Source organism: Dermacentor silvarum, chromosome 5 (genome assembly GCF_013339745.2).
Source record: "Dermacentor silvarum isolate Dsil-2018 chromosome 5, BIME_Dsil_1.4, whole genome shotgun sequence".
In the NCBI taxonomy this organism is placed as follows: domain Eukaryota; kingdom Metazoa; phylum Arthropoda; class Arachnida; order Ixodida; family Ixodidae; genus Dermacentor; species Dermacentor silvarum.
In genome coordinates, this window is record NC_051158.1 from 139625690 (window position 1) to 139646352 (window position 20663).

General features: G+C 48.1%; 1 protein-coding gene across 2 annotated transcripts in view; it reads right to left on the minus strand.

The window, feature by feature from the left end:
• The window catches only part of LOC119453781 (uncharacterized), a 58169-nt gene extending 37515 nt beyond the window's left edge, over positions 1 to 20654 (minus strand). The window contains exons 1-2 of one of the 2 annotated variants that reach the window (XM_049668505.1): positions 20437 to 20654; positions 10176 to 10289 (exon numbers count right to left, since the gene is read on the minus strand). In XM_049668505.1, the coding sequence (XP_049524462.1) occupies positions 10176 to 10289; positions 20437 to 20534 (212 nt within the window). In that variant the 5' untranslated portion in view covers positions 20535 to 20654. The remainder of the gene's footprint in view (positions 1 to 10175; positions 10290 to 20436) is intronic. The other variant, XM_037715836.2, reaches the window with a different exon arrangement.
• Positions 20655 to 20663: the final 9 nt, after the last annotated feature.

Genomic DNA, 20663 nt, shown 5'->3' on the forward strand with positions numbered 1-20663 from the left:
CCTGCTTAGTTTCGTGAGGTGGCGCAATGTATGCCGCTCGTGCACGCGCACGAGACAGCGGCGCGGACCATCACTGGAGAAGAAGAAGAAGTGCGTTCGGTGGAGAGACGCTCGTGTGGAACGTTCTTAAAAACTCTTTGTGTACATAGTTAGTTTCAGGGCACAGGTTCGCCCTTAATAAACGAGTTATTGTATTTTACTCCTCGAAATACCGTTACAGTATTTCAACCATCCACTCCCTAACTTCTTGAAAACAAACCCGGATAGATTCTGGTGGTACTTGAGCGACACGCACAAAACACTGACTGACATATCATTGAACGGCCATATTGTTAAAGATCCAACCAAAATTGAAAACCAGTTCAATTACTATTTCCACTCGGTATTCACTCAGGGACATCATACTGACACGAATAATCGTTCTCTTCCTACCATATCTGCCGATTTCATAACTGTCGAAGGTGTCCTTTCTCTGTTGCTTAATGTTAAGACTAAATCTTCTGACGGTCCAGACAGTATACCAAACGCATTTCTGCAACGTTAGGTCGAACCTATTGCACATGCCTTCACCCATCTTTTAGTCTTTCGTTTCATGATTCAATTCTTCCCAATGATTGGCGTACGGCACGCATTATTCCGGTATTCAAGAAAGGTGATCGCCTGAATGTTGAAAACTAACGGCCTATATCATCAACTTCCGGCCCCTGTAAACTTCTAGAGCACATCATTACGCATTACATAATGTCTTTTCTAGAAGAAACAATATTTTGACTCCCTTTTAGCACGGTTTTAGGAAAGGCCTCTCGAATACCACCCAACTTGTCACCACTATTCATGACTTCGCAACAGCACTTGATAAGGGCGACCAAATAGACGCTATCTTCTTAGATTTTAGAAAAGCCTTCGATTGTGTCTGTCAAGGTAAACTACTCATGAAACTTTCTAACACTGGCTACCATTACCTTAATTAATTGGATTCGATCTTACCTCACCAACCGGGAACAGTTTGTCCAGGTCGAAAGCTGCAGCTCTGAGGTTCTGCCTGTAACCTCGGGAGTTCACCAGGGTAGTGTCCTTGGCCCCTGCCTTGTTTCTTATCTTCATCAATGACATTGTTTCATCAGTTGACACTTCCGCCATAAACTTAAAACTTTTTGCAGATGACTGCATTCATTATAAGCCAATTAAAAGTGAAAAGGACCAAAAGTGCTAGCAGAACAACCTGAATTCTTTTTCCGATTGGTGCAACACATGGTCGATGGAGTTAAACATTAACAAATCAGTCTTTATCCGAATCTCGAATAAAATTAGCCCTTTTTCATCTAGGTACACCTTAAATAAAAATCCCCTGATCAAAGTCAGCAATTTTAAATACTTGGGTGTCAAGATTACAAACCGACTATCATGGGGTTGTCATATTGACAGCATTTGTTCCTACGCTTCAAGAAAACTCGGATTTCTTAGACATAAACTAAAAAACGCGCTATCTCAGATCAAACTTCTTGCATATTGTCACGTTCTAGGAGAACAGGCGACCTGAAGCGTTGAGTTCGAGTCTCTGACTGCCAGCTGATTAAATGCAAAAACTGAAGCACCCGCACGTGGATCGGAGGATCTTTGTCTGCTTCTTCGCTGGCGCCCGTCAAAGCAGGTACCAGCGCATGGGGCGTGGACTAGCGCACGTCTTCGGCTTTCTAATTATGTAGCACATGTTGCAAGGTGTGGCATTATTCTCCCTCCTCGGAAGAGCATCGACTCGATGCTAGAAGAAGCACACACACTACAGGGCGAACATGGAAGTACACGCGTGGAAGACACATGCACACACAAACGCTTGCTGATGCATAGTCATAGAACGCAGGGCAATGTCACTGAGGCAATGATTGTCTACGACAAAAATAAATAAAACAAAAGGAATGGCATGGTCCACAAAATATGGTGGTTACGGAGTGCGGTATGGTTTCAGCTGCACAACGTGCACAATCTCGGGTAGTGTCTTTCGACGTCGTGTTGGTTGGCTGCCGTCAGGGAGAATCTCGTAGTTGACGCCACTCACTTGCCGAAGCACTTTATAAGGTCCGAAGTACTGGCTGAGAAGTTTCTCGGATAGGCCTTTGCAGCGGACAGGAGTCCAGACCAGAACCCGATCTCCTGGTTGGTACTCAACTTGTCGATGGCGGAGGTTGTAGTGGCGTGTGTCGATGCACTGCTGTTTCTTGGTGTTCGTGTGAGCCAGTTGGTGTGCTTCCTCGGCACGCTGCACGAAGAGCTCGGCGTCTTGGTCAAGATCATCAAAGGTGTCGCATTGAAGCATTGCTTCAAGCATGGTCTGGACTTCACGACCGTAAACAATATAGAACGGCGTGAAGCGTGTGGTCTCCTGGGTCGCGGTGTTGTATGCAAACGTTACGTACGGAAGTACTTCATCCCACGTTTTGGGCTGTACGTTTACAGCATAGAGAGCATGTCAGTCATAGTTTTGTTGAGCCTTTCGGTCAGGCCATTTGTCTACGGGTGATAGGCAGTCATCTTTCGATGCATCGTGTAACTTAATAGGAAAACGTCTTCAATGAGCCGTGCCGTAAATGCCGTTCCTCGGTCGGTAATGACGCACGATGGGGCGCCATGACGCAGTACAATGTTTACAAAAAAATTTTGCAACCTCGGAAGCAGTGCCTCGAGGCAGAGCCTTTGCTTCAGCATAGCGCGTTAAATAATCTGTGGCGATGATTATCCACTTGTTTCCCGAAGATGACCGAGAAAACGGGCCCAAGAGATCCATGCCAACTTGGTCAAAAGGTCTTCAAGGTGGGTCAATGGGTTTCAGTAATCCCACAGGCTTCACAGCTGGCGACTTCCGGCGCTGGCACTCACGACAGGCTTGGACGTGGACATACCGTTTAACGCAAGTGGCGAGTTTCAGCCAATAGTACGATTTGCGCACTCTAGCCAGGGTTCTGGTGTAGCCTAGGTGGCCAGATGGAGGTTCATCGTGGCAGGTAAACAGAATTTTGGCACGAAGCTCTGCTGGCACAACCAAAAGATAGGTTTTGTTGCTGGCACCAGAGTTCTTATACAGTACGCTCTGTCGTAAACAAAAGGACGACAGTCCGCGAGCTAATTGTCGGGGCAGAGTGGCGTTGCGGCCTTCTAGATGTTCGATAATAGGCCGTAATTCTTCATCTGCGCGCTGCAGTTGGGACAAATCTGTCACGCTTACAGCCCCAAGGAAAGCGCTGTCGTCCTCAATGTCGTTATCAGGAGATTCGACAGGCGCGCGCGACGTGTCGGCGTCTTTGTGCGTGCGCCCGGACTTGTATGCGATGGTCACATCGTATTCCTGCAGCGAGTGGTGATCTGTCACGACCTTGAATGGGCGGCCGTCAGTGGCGTAGCCAAGGGGGGGGTTGGGGGGGTTCAAACCCCCCCCCCCCCCGAAATTTTTTGCACCTCCCCCCCACCCCCACTAACCCACCCTTTGCTCTCGTCGCTTCGCACTGACATATTTCAAGAAACCGGTGCTACTTTCACACTTTCATTCCTGGGCGCTTCCGTTTGGGTTGGTAATTTACAGCGACTCATGTCGGCATATGGAAAAAAAAACTGTCACGGTGTTTCTCAAGGCCTTGACACTCTGTGAGGTTTTGGGCGCGAATGTGGCGGCCGCATTCTGAAACAACAAATGCGGCAGCCACATTTTAGATGAAGGCGAAAATGCTCGAGGCCCGTTTACTTAGATTTAGGTGCACGTTAAAGTCCCCAGGTGGTCGAAATTTCCGGTATACATTTCCGCCGCGTCCCTTCAGGTGCCGGTTAGGCCGCGTAGTCTGCAGCGCAAAACGTCTCTCGTTTGCGATTGCGCCCCTACGGAAGGCTGGTAGTTACTGTTGTGTTGCTGAATCCCAAACCAGCAATTACGAAAGGCTGGTAGTTGCTGTTGTGTTGTGGAATCCCAAACCAGCAATGTACACACGAAAGGGTTGATGCCAGCAGTGAATTTCCACCGACTCGCAACAGAATGCACGAAACAGACAGCCGACAAGCATGGATTACTGCTGTGCGCAGTACAGTGTAAGTAAACTCTTGTTGCAGGCGCTGACAGTTCTCGTCGGAGTTCACGCGTCCTGAGAAATTGATTATGTGCACTATGCACTGAACAAGACCGGAGTTCATTCCTGCATCACTAGTACACCAATCAGTCGAGATTCTGTGAGGTACAAGGCCGCTTCCTGTTTGCACCGGCCTAAGTGAAGCAGAAATGACTCGCACGCACTACTTAAAATGCGTACACATGCCATAACTATGCAGTGCGGTGAAATATTCTGTACAATCTGAATCTGTTGACGTAAAGGCAAATGACGGCTGCACGCTCGCACACAGCGGAAGACACATCGGCCCATGCACTTGCCGCAGGAAATGCAAGGCGACGAAAGCTTCGTAAAAAAAAAAGCATTACTCGTTCTTGCGCGTATTTAAGTTTTCTAGCGCAAAGACGCAGCGAACAAGCTATTGCTATGGGAGTAGGTATAGCCTGGTCACACGTGCATTTTCACGCGTATAGCCGTCCTTGACCTGTGAAACGCACTTCGCCCCGACGAGGACGACGCCATCTACGCTTAACGGAGATTAACAATTAATGATGTCTTCTCCGATCGGGCGGGTCGTCTCAATGATGCGTTTTCGAAGACTGGTCCATTCAGTGGCGCGATGAGAGACGGTTGCTCCAAACGCCCACTGTACCTGTCGTACTTACTGTATTTTACTGAGCTTACATTACTTTTTACTTAATTTCTTCACAAGCACACACTAGAGCACTGCACGGGCCGATTTTTTCAGCCCGGGCCGGGCCCGTTATTGCGTTGGGTGGCCCGCCCGAGCCCGATCAAAACATTTATGGCGAAACCCGGGCCCGGCCCGGGCCCGGAAATAATTTACGTTACCCGCCCGGCCCGCCACCCCTTTAACTTAGGCCCGAGCCCAGCCCGAACCCGGCCCGAGACCGAAAAATCATGTTTTGCAGACTTGAGTCGCCCGAGAATAACTCACTGCACGTTACATGCACACCACCAGAAAGCCCGAGCCCGGCCCGGGCCCGCGTCAAAAAACCCTAGCGCGGCCCGGGCCCGGGTAAAAAATGCACACGCCGTGCCCGAGCCCGGCCCGGGCCCGTGAAAAAACAGTTCTACCCGGCCCGGCCCGTGGGCCGGGCCGGGCCCGGGCTTTCGGGTAAGCCCGAGCCCGTGCAGTGCTCTAGCACACACACACACGCGAGGGGGGGGTCCCATGTATTTGAAATACATGCATAGAGTGTGCTTAAACTACCGATATTTATTATCGATCACGGCACTTAGAGGCAAAACAGACGCTTGCCCCCCCCCCCCGGTCGGGCCGATGAACCCCCCCCCAAAAAAATTCCTGGCTACGCCCCTGGCGGCCGTAAAGGTAAGGCCGAAACTTTGCAAGAGCTCATATGACTGCAAGGCACTCTTTCTCCATAGTGGTGTAGTTGGACTCCGGGCGCGATAGAGTGCGACTTGTGAAACCGATAACTCTTTCAACGCCCTCCTGCCATTGTAAGAGTACCGCACCCAAGCCAATGTTGCTGGCGTCTGTATGAATTTCAGTCTCGGCCTGTTCGTCAAAGTGTCCAAGAATGGGCGGTGAAGCCAAGCGGTGTCAGAGTTCGGTGAAAGCGGCTGCTTGGTGAGCGCTCCAAATGAACGGCATATCGTTTCTTGTGAGACGAGTAAGCGGTTCAGCAATCTTTGAAAAATTACTGGTAAAGCGTCAATAGTATGCACACAGACCCAGGAAGCATCGGACACTTATCGGTAGGGGTTGGAAAAGCGGCCACAGCAGCAGCTTTGTCGGGATCGGGACAGACGCCTTCCGCGCTGACGATATGACCGAGAAACATCAGCTTTTGGTAGCTGAAGTGGCATTTCTGAGGCTTTAGTGTAAGGTTAGCTGATCGGATTGCCTCGAGTACCTAACGTAGTCGGATAAGATGCTCCGAAGAACTGGCTGAAAAAACTACATCATCTAGATAGACGAGGCAGCTTTGCCACTTCAGGTCGGCCAGCACAGTGTCCGTCATCCATTGGAAAGTTGCTGGAGCAGAGCAAAGACCGAACGGAAACACCTGGAACTCGTAAAGACCGTCCGGAGTGACAAAGGCAGCTTTTTCACGGTCCCGCTCATCGACCTCAATCTGCCAATAGCCGCTTTTTAAATCAAGAGATGAAAAGTACTTAGCTCGTCGTAGCCGGTCCAGAGAATCATCGATGCACGGCAACGGGTAAACGTCTTTTTTTGTGACATTGTTGAGCTTTCGGTAATCAACACAAAAGCGAAGCGTGCCATCCTTCTTCTTGACGAGTACGACCGGTGAAGACCACGGACGGCTGAAAGGCTGGATGACGCCATCGTCAATCATTTCCTTTACTTGTGCTTTGATTGTCTTGCGTTCTTTTTGCGAGACATGATACGGCTGCTGGTGGATTGGACGGGCACCGTCGTAGGTGATTATTCGGTGTTGTGCGATTGGCCTTTGACTAACTCTAGAGGACGCAAAGCACGCCTTGAATTCCGATAATAGTTGTAGCAGTGCCTTCTTTTTCTCCTGCAGCAGCTCGTTATTGATGTCAATGCCTGCAATGAGGCTTCATCGGTGTCGGTTTCTTCAGAAGCGAAACACTCAATCACGTCCTCCAAGGCTTAAGCGTAGGCGATGACAGTGCCGTGAAAAAGGTGTCGATGCTCATTGGTAAAATTTGTGAGCAATATTTCAGCCCGGCCATCTCGAAGGTCAATGATGCCTCGTGCCGTGCAAATTCCTAGGTTCAGCAAAAGGGAAATGTTGCCTTCTGCTAGGACTTGACCGTTGCGCGGCCCTTCAGATATGACCTGAACCATAACGCTGGGATGGGGTGGTATAGTCACGCTGTCCTTGGCAAGGTGAAATCCGGTTCTATGGCGGCAGGCATAATCATGTGTCGTATCGTTCCTCGCAGCGAAAGTGATGTAACGCTTCCTGAGGTCGATGATGGCACCATATTCCCGGAGAAAATCCATTCCAAGAATTAAATCACAGGAACATTCACGCAGGACAATGCAGCTAGCGAGAAACGGGCAATTTCGGATTCGTATCCTAGCGGTGCTCACACCAAGCGGTGCGATAACGTGTCCGCCAGCTGTACGAACTTGCGTCCCAGTCCAAGGCATAATAACTTTCTTGAGAAGGCTCGCCAATCTTCCGCTAATAATTGAGTAATCAGCACCAGTGTCGACTAGTGCACTGATATTTCTCCTGTTGTCGTACGAGCACAGGTATGTTCATCACAAACTTGTCTGCAGGCTGAGGTACAGGCGTCGTCGAATCTCCGTTGGGTCAAGGTCACATCGCTTGGAGGTCTTCAGCACATCGCGCATCAGCAGCCTCGCCTCGAAAAGTCGCTGACGTCGGTTTTCCAGGCGAGGGCTCAGAGACCGTCCCTGCGTCATTCTCGATGTACCTTCGCGACTTGGATAGGATTGCCGCGGTGATGGTGATCGCGACTGGCGTCTTGGTGACTGAGGCGCGCACTGCTGGGCGATGAACGCTTCAATTTCGCATGGCTTCTGTCCAAACCGGGGTCGAGGTGAATTGGCAGCGTAACCCTGCAGTCCAAGTTGGCGGTAGTGGCACTCTCGGTATACGTGACCCGCCTCACCACAATGATAACGAAGCAGTCGTCGGTCGGGCGTGCGCCAAATGTCCGATTTACGTGTGACAGGGCGGTCGTCGGGAAAGTAAGGTACCGCCTGTGCCGAGTGGAGAGCAACGGGACCTAGCGGAGCTGATGCAGGGATGGAGCGGCTCAATGTGTCTCCATACGTCACACCCTGGAAATCGGTCGCCGCGAGTGGGGATGTTGCCGATGTAGGGAGCTGCGCCTCAACGCGTCAGCGTATGTCGTGCGCCGCAATTCACTCGCCTGGGGTGTTCTTTCGGGGCGAGGTTGAGGTACCCCGAGTGCATGCTGTACTTCGTCACGCACGATGTCGGCGATGCAGTTGACCGTAGGCTGCAGTGCCCGGTGCAGCTGTTGCAGCTCGTCGTGGACTACCGATCGTATTAGCTCGTGGAGCACTTTAATGTCATTCGCGAAAGCTCCCAGACCGACGGTTGTCGAAGCAGCATTTACTTGCCGGTCATACTGGTTCGACCGCTGCTGCAGCGCCTTTTCCACAGCAACGGCTTCTGTGAGGAACTCGATAACTGTCCTCGGCGGGTTACGAACAAGCCCAACAAAAAGCTGTTCTTTGACATCTCGCATGAAATGACGGAGCTTCTTATCTTCCGGCATGCTAGAGTCGGCTCGCCTGAAGAGACGTGTCATGTCTTCAACGTACATCAGAGCACTTTCATTATGCTTCTGAGCACGCAATTGGAGGGCCCGTTCTGCTCGCTCTCGGCGATCGGGGCTCGAGTAGGTGTCCAAGAGTCGCCGACGTAACTCACGCCATGATGTCAGGGCCTCTTCGCAGTTCTGGAACCAGGTGCGAGCGCCGTCCTCGAGGCTGAAATACACATTCTTTAATTTCGCTCGGCCGTCCCACTCGTTGCAATCTGCTACTCGTTCAAAGTCGTCCAGCCAGTCTTCCACGTCTTCATAAAGGTCCCCGTGGAAGGAACGTGGCACTCGCGGGTTCTGCAGCGTTAAATGAGTTGGTACTGTCGCCGTACCTTGCACCGTAGCCATCGTGCTCTTGGATGACGGCACAATCTCAGGGGCCAGTCCCCGAATTCTTCGGCTGGCACGGTGAACTGATGTAAGCTCCGGTATGGCGCTGATGTTCTTGCTGCTACGAGGGGTCTGTTGCATAGGTCAAGGCTACCCAGCACCTCCACCAGAAATGTCACGTTCTAGGAGAACAGGTGACCTGAAGCGTCGAGTTCGAGTCTCTAACTGAACAATCAAACGCAAAAACTCAAGCACTCGTACGTGGATCGGAGCATCTTCGTCTGCTTCTTCGCTGGTGCCCGTTGCACCCATAATTAGAAATTATGGGTGCCCGCTGGCACCCATAATTAGAAAGCAGGCTTTCTAATTATGTAGCACATGTTGCAAGGTGTGGCAATACTTTCATTCGACCCTCTCTAGAGCACGCATGCGTGGCCTGGGACCCATATTTTAAAAAGGATGCTTATAAACTAGAAATGGTCGGAAGGAGAGCAGTAGGATTCATCTATAATAACTATCACCATCTTGATTCATCTTCATCACTGAGGGCTGCTAACAGTATTTCACTCTTGAAACAGCGCAGAGCTATCGCCAGGCTCAAGTTTCTTTTCCTGCTCCGAAATCGGCAGTTTATTATCGATCCCGGTCAATTCATTTCCCCCTCTTCTTCCAGGCAGACCAGACATTGTCACAATCATGATACGACACCATACTTTAAACATACTAACGTTTTCAAGCACTCTGTTTTTCCGCGAACCATTAGCGAATGGAATGCACTGCCTTCAAATGTTTTTCCATAATGTGGCTTTCCTGACTTTGAAAAATACAAGCATCTTTTCGTGTAAACTACATGTTGTTATTGCTATACTACATTATGACAACACATTATCTAAGCTGTGTTTGCTTTACCCTTGTGAGCATAAAACTGTTGATTGTGTTTAAACTGATCGTGTATAAATTGTTGATGTGTTTGCTTTACCCTTGTGTACATAAAGTTGTTCATAAATAGCTGTGCAAATTTTTTCTACACATGTATATTTAATCATCTTTGTCATATTTAATCAAATTTGTCTTTCAGTAGCAATGTTTATTATAACCTGTTGTATAACTTGTTCATTTCTTTTACTATGTTCCCTTTTTTGCCCCTCCAGCTAGGTCTTCGGACTGCAGTATGTAATAAATAAATAAATTAGCACCATTCGTACACATATTCTTACGTGCATACAAAATAATATTGTCTTGTAAGTTAACTGAGGAATAAATTAACAATTTATGCTAATAGTACATGGTTACCACTGCTAAGCAAAATCTCGGAGAGTGCATGTTGGCATTGCAATGCATAGTCACAGTAAACGTAAGTGAGGCCTCAGCAAGCCAAGTAGTAAAAAAAAAAAAAAAAAAAGAAACAGATGCCAACGCTTCCTGCTCTCACTGCCTGTCCCAACTTACGGCGGGCGGAAGGTCTGTGCAGCTTTCCATTCGGCTGCCTTGCTTTTGCTGTACACGTAGGGTTTGTCGTCCTCCTCTGCATCGCTTGGGTCAGCTTTCCCACCAGCCGCACGTCTGTGCAAACGAATGACAGACAAACACTTAATGCCAACTCAACTAAGAACCAGAGGGCGAGAGAAGCTAGACCCAGAGTAATATATCACAGTATTACATCCACTACCAAACTGCACAAGAGCACAGGTAATAGTGATACAGCTGTAATATAAATCTCAATTTTACAGATACGTCTTGATCACAATTTTTCTTTTACTCCACACCGCAGTAATGTCTTATGGTATGTTCTACTGGTTCCTACCACGCTCCAACTCAGTTTGCAGCGATGCAGAGCCCTCTCGAGATTGGACCCACAAAAAGGCTGTCCCAGCCGAATGTGCTAGCTGCTACCACAACAATCGGTGTAGCCACGTGATCGAGCTTGTCGCATCTCAGTGGCGCTGCCAGGTAGAAGGTGGGAGCTCCTTCAAGCTTTGTGAAAGAACCAGCCAAATGAGTTCCGAGCACTTGGTTTCGACTATCCAAGTGTAACGCACGCCGTCAGAGCACTCGAAAACGACCAGCCAAATGTACTATTAGAAAACCAGGTTTGAGCATCTATAATTAATATCATGCTTTAGTGCAACGCACAAAGAAGCCACTTTGAATCATTTTCATGGGCAGGCCAAGAGAGATATAACGATTTGCCATGCAAAGGGTTGAACAACTGAAGGTCAGATGCGCCAGATTTTATAGTCACAGGGTTAGTTGCGGCGATCCTGGCTGAAAATGGCCGAATTTAAGGCCAAGCAAAGTACTGCAACTGAGAGTGACCGAAAGAAAGTGCATTTTAGGGAAGCTTACATTTGAATGAAACGGGAGAAAATAATTTACGCAGTTCACTGCCTCGTATATTAAGGTGGAGGTATCACTGTCGCCATCTTGCGTGTAGTTCAGATTCTCCCACCAGGCGACGCCACTCAGTCATGTTTGGAAAAAGCGAAAAAAAAAAAAAAAATCTGCCCTCCTGCGACGCGGCGACAGGTGATCCGCCCAGTTGAGGAAAAGTCCCCCTCCCCCCTTTTCACGAGTTGTGCCTCGCACCATTGTTGCTTTGTTGCTGGGCGTGGTGGCTTTCTCCCCACTGATGCTTTCAACAATAGCTCGGTCAAACCTTGTAAAATCGTCAGTGCTGATGATGGTGGCAATTAGTGGTTCGTCACTGCCGCTTTTGACGTGGCTGTCAGGTGAGTGCGGGCCGCTGCTTCGAAAGCCGGGACGCAGATGGCCTGCAGATCAGTGCTCACTGCAGAACCTTGAGCGTCGTTGATCGTCAACAAGTTTTGTTTTTCTCTTCCAAGTGTATTTTTTTAGCATTTTTCAAAGTACGGACCCGCTAAACGAAGGCTCTAGGCTTGAAATGGTCACTGTTGCTTTGTGCCTATAAATATTAATAAAGGAAAGAGAAGGAAAGTGCTACTAACCGCAGTAACTGTCTAGCGTAGTCTGCTGACGCCTGAACAGCGATCAGCCGTGGAGGAGAGGTGGTGGTAAAAGAGTAGGGGTAAAGGTTAGTATAGAGTAACAACGAAATATTTACAGAGCGACTAAGTAAACAGAAAAAAGAAGACCGTTTGTGGAGTAATTTCCTCGAGAAAGTTTGTCACCGGTCCCGCACACCGGCACTGTTAGGTCGCGTGGAACAGCCGGGTGTCGAGGCCCTACTGTTCGAAGAAGTAGCGGTGCTTTTGTAAACTACCCCCTGTCCACGGGCACGGCTGACACCAGATTTGTTTCGACCGCATGTGCCGCTTTGACCTGATGCCTATTTCCTGAAGTTCAGAAGCCCCCCAGCAAGCTTGCTAACAATACATAGAGCCCCTATTGCGCGCCTTTCAGAGCGCCAAAAAGGGTGTTTTTTACATACATGCGCGACGGATAGACTTTGAGTGTAGCCAACTAAAGCACTATTAGCGTCATGTATCCCAAAACAAATGTCTTATTTTTTTCGTGCTGTTTGCAAATCGCATGAACATGAATGGGGGAATGGAATGGGCTGGCGAACCTAGGGGTTCGGTCATGTTTTGGTGCCAGAGTACCGGTTCCTGCAATTGCCGAAGCTATGGAGCGTTGATATGAGGTTAGTATATCAGGAGACCACTTCCAGGAACGCCGACTGATGATAGCTGCGCCTGTCGTGGAATAGTTCAAATCTTCACCTTGTGCGATACAGTAGAGCGGATTAGTGGGTTAGTTGGTGGATGTTCATCTTGTAAATGGGGGATACTGCGCTATAGAAACGGAGGCAACATAAATATATGTGGACAGGACGCGCGCATACTCACAACTGAATTTTATTGGGTGAAAGATGACATATATGCAATGAACAAAAAACACCTCATCATGCTCAGTGGCCATCCAAAACGCTGTCGTCACATTGTTGCGTTCAGAAATTGCACCTAGCAATCGGCAAGTACCACGGAAGGATCTCTAACACATACACTTTTTTTTTATACGCCTCGAACTTTTGGTTCATTGTAGATATCTCATGTCGTTGTATATGTCAATCTCCAGCAACCGAAATACAAGTTGGGTGAAACAGTTCATGACGGTACTGACAGCACTCGTGTTCTTTTATTCTGTCCGTGTCTGCGGTTGCGCTACCCACATGTACGAAACTGCCTGTCACTTCAGGACCCATTCAAGTGGGAACAAATATGTTTCCAACCACAGGTAATTGTTTTGCAATTTGAGGCTCCAGTTACGTTCCAATCATTTTTCTCGTTCACTGAGGTGCATATTTATTGTTCGGTTCAATATCATTTGAAACACTTCGGAAAACCTTTTTTCAGGCGTTCGCTTTGCCAGGCGTCTGAAAACCTTGGTACGTGCACCAACTTTTGTCAGTAATTCGCGTAAAACCCGAGACAGCACTTAGTCCGAAGAGCATAATGCAATCGGAACGTGGGCGTGGTACCTGGGCCATAAGGCAAAGTAGTTGCATGATCCTGTCCCAACTATCACCTCCAGCCCATCCACCTACCCCCCTCCCCCCCACCCGTTTTTCTCTCTAATGATGTCTTGCAGTCGCGGCCACAAGGGGGAGGGGAATGGGTCGCCTCTGCACTCAGGTCCGGCAGCACCCTTCTTTTGTCGCGGTCTTATTATGGAAACTGCCAGTTGCGCCGCAAATCGAGATAACTGGAAGAGCGCCTCTCTCTCCTCCACTATCCCCCAAGGCCGCACCTTTCGAGACGGTATAGTGCGGTGCGCTATAATTACGCTAGGGCATATATTATATGCTTTTCCTTCGCCTTTTGTGATCGCCAACCAATGAAACCATTACCGTGACTTACCGACTTTCTGATTGAAGTTCAAACCGTTCTTTGCGGAATTTTCAATAACACATATAGTGTGAGTGTGTGTGTGTTCGAACACTTCCTGCAGTCCTGACGCCAGAGCAATCGAGAAGGCAGAGAGATGGAGATATGTCAAGCAACGCGACATACATACTTGAAGGGCACACACACACACACACACACGAAGGCACTACTGACCTTCAGCGACACACTATGGGAGGCAGTTTTTATTGCGATAGCATATGGTCACTCCAAGCGCATTTCTGCCGCCGCCACCGTCGTCGTGATGTTCAGTGCGATAACACCGTCGCCGCGCGCCATATGTGCGAGTGAAAACGCGCGAGGAGAGCCGACGATCACGGCTCAATCTGGCGCCCGCAAGAGAGGGAAGCTAAAAGGAAGCCGTCTTCCGTTGCGCGAAAGGCCGTGCGGGGATGAGAGAGAGAGGGGGGGAGCGGCGTTGCTCTCCGACAGCTACTGCGTATTTCGCGACCGCGCGCTCCCGGCCGGCTGATCCCGTTGATAACGCGAGCGGACCGTCGCGCTGACCACTGACAAAGCGCGATAAGCGCGAAAAGGCATTATTACTGGAAAGGCATCGCTACAAAATACCGGCCCAGCTTTTGCAAGAGGCCCACTGAGAAGGCACGTGGAAGCGACTGTGTTACAGCGAAGCTGTTACATGCTAGCTTCGGCGTCCGTGTACACCGGAAGTAGGCAACTATTTTGTGGCATCCAAGGAGGTTATAAAAAAACTTCTGGAGTGGAGATGCCGCGCCGCGGCTGACGCCGGCGACCGCCATATTGCTCCAGGCAGAAAACGCAGCTGCGCCGCTTGGGCCCTTGCGGTAGTTCGGCAGTTGCGGCATTTATAGTGCTTAGTTACGGTCTGCTGAGTGGTAGTTCTGCGTTTGTAAGGGAACATCCAAGCTCTGCTGAACGGGATGGTGAACGCCTGCGTCGCACGAATCGTGCGAAGCAAAAGTCAGGAGTAACGTTTCACGTGTATATGTAGCGCGAAAAAGCCTTCAATCGCTCGACCATTGCTGTGCACTATCTCCGTCGAGGAGCGCTGTTGTACATGAAATCTACTTTTAATTGGCCAATATAGGCTGAAACAAGCTTTTTTCTGCATGTTTGTGCGACAGGTTCCCGAAAGAGAAAGCGCTGCGTGACGCATGGCAGCCCGCTGTTCGCAGAGATGGCTAGGCGCCTAAACACTCGGATGTTCTTTGCTCGGTGCACTTTGAAGAGGGTTGTTTTGACAGGTCTGGTCAAACGACAAGGCTGCGACAGGGCAGCATTCCAACCATTTTTCTAGTGCTCTCCGCACATCTGCATAAAAAAACGAGTTCGTAAGAAATGCTTGCTGTTCGTATATATTTCCGGTGCGCTTGCATATGAGATTCCGCATGTCGAGAGGAATTATTTACTACTTATTTATATAAAATGATACAGCTCACAGACCTGGCGGACGTCGTAGCTGCGTCTCACAAGTTGACTGTTTATAAGCGTGGCACGCAACTGTTTCGCATCAAAACAAGAAAATAACTGACCTATCTGGCAAATAAAGAGTATTGCCAGTCACATATCGTGTGTGTAACAACACGATATGTGCCTGGAGCAACAACAGTTCTTGTGCAGCCATAGGTATCCTATCTCGGCGTAATTTAACTTAGGCTGGATCGCGAATATTACTGTTTTCGGAGATCAAGTTGCTGTTGCATGCCGTCGTGTAAAGCTCTATACAAATCAGAGTTCATACAAATTCGTCTATTGCGGACTCACGATCTTTACAATATTTAAAAGCCATTATTCGTAGTTACTGAACCGTGCGCCTTAAGAAGTGACGTTATCAGCATGCCTTTAATTTTGGGCATTGGTGCAATTTTTTTTTGCGCAGCCAAAAATATGTTTGTTTTGATGTGTTTGCATTTTATGTATGCCTGTTTGGTATTGTTTTCCTACAGTATACACTGTGATGCACCAGGTAGTTATGCAATATTTTATTCATTTTTTCCACCATGTTGTTTTATGCTTATTTTTATCAAAATAGCCAGGACACAATAAAAAATTATTTACCACTTTACTGATTTCACCTTGTACTTCGTGTCACTTCGGTAATGTGGCAAGCTGATGCGCATGAAACGCGTTACAGCTTCAGCCCACGTATTCTTGCGTTAACAACTGCCTTGTGCATTTGCCCTTAGCCTGACATGACAAAGATTACTGGGGATTCCTGATGATAGAACTAGGCGACATGAAAGCCCTAGCGTCGCTAACTCCATGATACGACGGCCGCTTTCCACTTCTTTTACGGAGTCTTCGTCACAATTCTTTCAGCAAAAAGTCAATCTAAATTCGTCTAATTCACCTCTCTGTGCACGCTTTATCGCCTCAGTTCAATCACGTAATCACTTTTAGAATGTTAAATGTGGCTTTCCCATCATCATCAACTAGCCCAGCACCGCGTGTTCTTCCCATCATTATCTTTCGTTGAACTCCTATCACCCAGCTAAACCCCTTCAATCCACGTATATTTACTCCTAATTCAACATTATTACAGTCTCAACACACTTCATTCACCTATCTATATTCATTGTTACTGCAGTTCACATGCTTAATTAGTATTGTATACTTAATAGTGGTATATATTGCGCGCGCTATCACCTCTTATCCTAAGAGGATCATTTCATGTCAACAGCACGGTTTTGAAACGGCCTTGAGACGGACACCCCACCATGAGGTATGCATAAAAGGCTGTCGCATTAAAAAAAAAAAAACATCTGCGCTAAATAAATCACAGTAATTCTCCCGCTTTCATCATAAAACGCCACCACGAAATCGCACTGGTTACGCTACCAGCGCGCAAGCAGCGCTCGTTCTTGCCTGGAGCAAGATGGCCGCCAACCGGTTTTCCAGGCTTCAGCCGGTCGCATGGGCGCGCATAGGGGATCTCCACTCCAGAAGTTTTTTTATAACCTCCTTGGTGGCATCTCGTTCACTTGGTATATACCAAAATTGGCAAGGGAAGAAAGAAGGAAGGTAAGAAAGAAATCACGTGTGGCTCGTACCCGCGTTGGATATGTGGGTATGAGCCTCCGAGAGCAGGAGCGGGAGAGATCTCGTCTCCGTCGCGCCAACGCCTCGGCAGAAGATCGGGCCCACGGAGCGCATCGTGGGCGGACTTGGCGCAGCAAATGCACTACTTGGCCATCGCGCCGGGCGAAAACAAGATGCTGGTTTCCTTGCTTTTTGACGAACATGCCGAGGACGCTCAATATTGTCAATTCACTATAGCAACATTCACGACAGCAGACCCACCATTGTCACAGCTTCGCGGGCTTCCATCTTCACAATAGTGGAAAGGCTCTGAATTTTTTTGTACTAATTTGGAATTTCTTCGTCACAGCGTGGCATTGACAAAGATGCGCAACGTGATCTGCAGAAGCTAAGTATGTAGCTCTGGTGTAGAACTCGATGCATGCTTGTACTTTCAGTGCCGCACAAGATTTCCCGTCGTGTCGTAGGCGTAATGCGTGCATTATTTTCAGCTGTCCACGTAGCAGACATTTAAAATAATAAAGAAATAAAACAAAACACAGAGAGTGACGGGAATGGAAGAACGCATTCAGTTCAAAAGCTCCACCGAGGCATCAATAAGGTTGGTCCTGGGGGGGGGGGGGGGGGGCTAAGGCTCCCCCCCCCCTGGCTACGGGCCTGGTCATCGTAGAACTCTGTGACGGGACAGCAGCTATACAGTTGTAAGTTGCAGGTGCACAGTGGAGATAAGTTTTCCGGAAAAGAAATACTAGTAGGGGTGTGCGAATGTTCATAACTTTGAACGAATCAAATAATGTACTGTTCAATTCGGTTTTCGATCGCATAGTCATTATTCGATTCGATTTTTCTTTGGCTGTAGTCGATTCGATTCGGTGACAAAAGTTATTATTCCTGGGCCCCTATCAAATAGACAGCATAGTACACGTGGTTATTACTAGGGTAGAAATTGCGCACATAATCGCGTGGTCACGGGTTCGATGGCGCACCCGCTAGAGAGCCCGCGCGAATTGTTTTGGAGATCACGTCATTCGAGTTCCAGAGCCGCGGTACAGTGGAATAGTAAATGAAGCGGTTGCACAGAACGTTTGCTTTAGGAAATTCACACGCGCTCACCGCTGCTAGCGCTCATCGCGCCAGCGTTATGATTACGATGGCCATCGCAAGCACTCGCGCACAGCCTTGCGCGCAGCCCTCAGAAGTTGTGCATGTTTCGCCGACATCACATGATCTACACAAGCAGGGACTGCATAAGTATTATTTGCTAAAAGTACTTTTTCTAATAGTCATCAATCTATATAGTGTAAATTGTGCACGTGTGGTCTGCCTTTCTCGCGCTGTCCATGCGCGAAAACTTTTGCCTGCTGAATTCGGAGACTTTCGAGCGCATGTGAGACTGTATTCTGTTGTGCACACTGTTGTGCATGCAATGGCGGAAAAGAAATGGCAGAAAACTGCTCGGTCGGCTGCCATGCACCATAACAAGCAAACTGCAGTCACTACAGTGATTTTCAAGGGTACGATGATCACTCAAAGAAGTAAGTCGGGGTGGGACCACTATGCGTGTGCGATTATTACGCGGATAAATACGATATATCTTTCAACGAGAAAAGCACCTACTGGAATTCACGTGTTTCAAAACTTCACTGGGCGTCGGAACACGTGGCATTTGCATAGTAGCACGCGGCTTGGAATGCAGCATGTCACGCACCCATCAGCACTTTTCGCCACAGGCTCGCTCATTGTTTGCTGCTAATCCTATCGTTCCACCGGCGTCGCGTACATTAGTCAAACACAGCACCCTGCCACGCAGGCCGCACCTCCTCACATGGGGAAAGCAAGTTTCCCGGTATCGTCCTACGAGCCTGCAAAATAGAGGGAGCGAGGGCAATTTGCAATTCTCCTTGGCTCAATGGCACAATAGCCTAACCTGCTGGCTATCTGGGATGCACTCATGATGTACCGTGCACGGCACTTTCTTTCTTTCTTTCTTTTTCTCCCTGCAGCCACAAGTTAGTGAACTCATGTAGGACTACATTGAAGGCGTGGTGGCAGACACGTGTGCTTGAAGGAAGTGGGAGAGGCGCCGTGACTAGACTGAGCCAAACACTCGAACCTGGAGAAAGAATTCCCTCCGCGTTTTGCCCGCTTTGTAATGTTTAGCGGCGCCACATTTGACAAACGTTGGAACTGACGTGAAACAGCTTGATATCTTTTTGCACAGATGGCGCCACCACCGAAAATCGCCTGTGAGATTTATTATTTATTTAAAATCTGCTGTTTCAAGCACTGCTTAGTAAAACTCGTGAGTGCTAGTATTTACATGACACCGTATGGTTATAGTAATGTGCAACAATTGTTCTGAATTAGCGTGTACATGAAAAAGAATGTCAATTTGTACGGACCTGGTAAGCAGATAAATTAGCTAAATTCACTACTCCCCTGTAGATTCCCTAATTAACATCAGCTAATTTTCTCTTAATAGAATTTGAGATAAGGGCTTGCTGCTTGATTATTGAAAATTTCAGAGTTTCAGCTAGAATAGTTTTTTACCGTCGCTGGAAATGCGTGAGCAAGTATAGTCATAAATTGCCAATTGTAAGTAATAATACCTCACGAACTGTTCATCAGAACAAAAACAAATTTGCATAGATGATAAGTACACTGTAGCCTAGAAAACCACTAAATATTGTTGTCCTGAGCCTAAAAGGAAAAAAGATATTCATTCACAAATTTTGTAGTTTTGCCCATTTTTATTGGTGCCTATATAAATTTCTAAATGCTTTACACGCACTTTCTCTTCATAGAAACCTTGTATAACATTTCATTTAAAGATACAGCAAGTTTCATTTTGTTATGTTGATCAGTTTAGTCGGAATGGCAGTACAGCGGAGGCTGGTACAGCAAAAACGCCGTTTCTTGCTCCCACTGTTTTGACTGCCGTTAGGTAACGCTTTAGGCTAGGAAATAATACTAGCTATCATTGGAAAGCGCATAAAGCAAGCTTTCTAACGCAATACAGTTCAGATTTGTCCAATGACCGCAGGAAGCACAGTGCGTCCGCAAATAATGACTAAAATGTCGAGCGCGTGCCGCCGGAGTGGGACCGCCACCTTAAACGAAGCTGAGACAGTGCAAGTTGCTTGCCAATTCAAAACGGTACTACATCAGTTGTTTTCAATCAACACACTACAAGACAAACTTGACATTTTCTTTCTTCTTCAAGGGTCATTATTTCGCATTTGGTAGCACGTGTGCCTGTTATGCTGAAGGATACCCAAGTGCTTTTGAAGCACAGAGATCATGTCAGAAACTTACATATGTGCTTGGATGCCCGTATGAATGTTCCGATACTAGTGTGCACGAATACCTACAGAAAACTTGTGGTACGTGTATGCGTCGGATTTGATCGTGGCGTTTCCTTTTGCTGTTCATATTACTTTTGTATGCGTAGTTTCACACACACTTGTGCGTTTTGATTGTTAGTTTTTGAGACTTTTCTGCATGTAAGTGTGCAACTTTTTTGTTTTATTAAACTATAGATGCAAACTTGCCTCCGTCTGTCCCCTTCGTCTCTCGTATTGCACCAAACACATAATTCAATCCCGCGCCAGTCGAGGCAAAGCACACAGGGTACAGGAGTCGCGTCAAATGACCTTGCACAGCGAACACATTGTGCTACGTGGAAAGCGCCGTCGCTCGTACACTTCGTGAAGCCACTGACAAGTTTGAAAGTGTGATTCCTTGAAATGATCAATCACAATTGCGAAGGTGCGATCAGCACCCAAACAGGAAGAGCGGCTTCATACCTTTGGAGAGCGGGCAGGCAAGGTACTGCAGCTCTCTTGGCAACGCTTTCAACCAGACAGAGTTTGGACAGCAGACTCCTGGAACCAGCAAGAGCCATTGTAAGATCGCCGATTTCACAGGCACTAGGCCCACTTTAGAAACGAAAGCGATTTGCTCATCAGGTTGCCGAGGCGCACTTCAAACACGTGTGGACATGCAGGGTCACGTGACACGTTAAAGAACCATG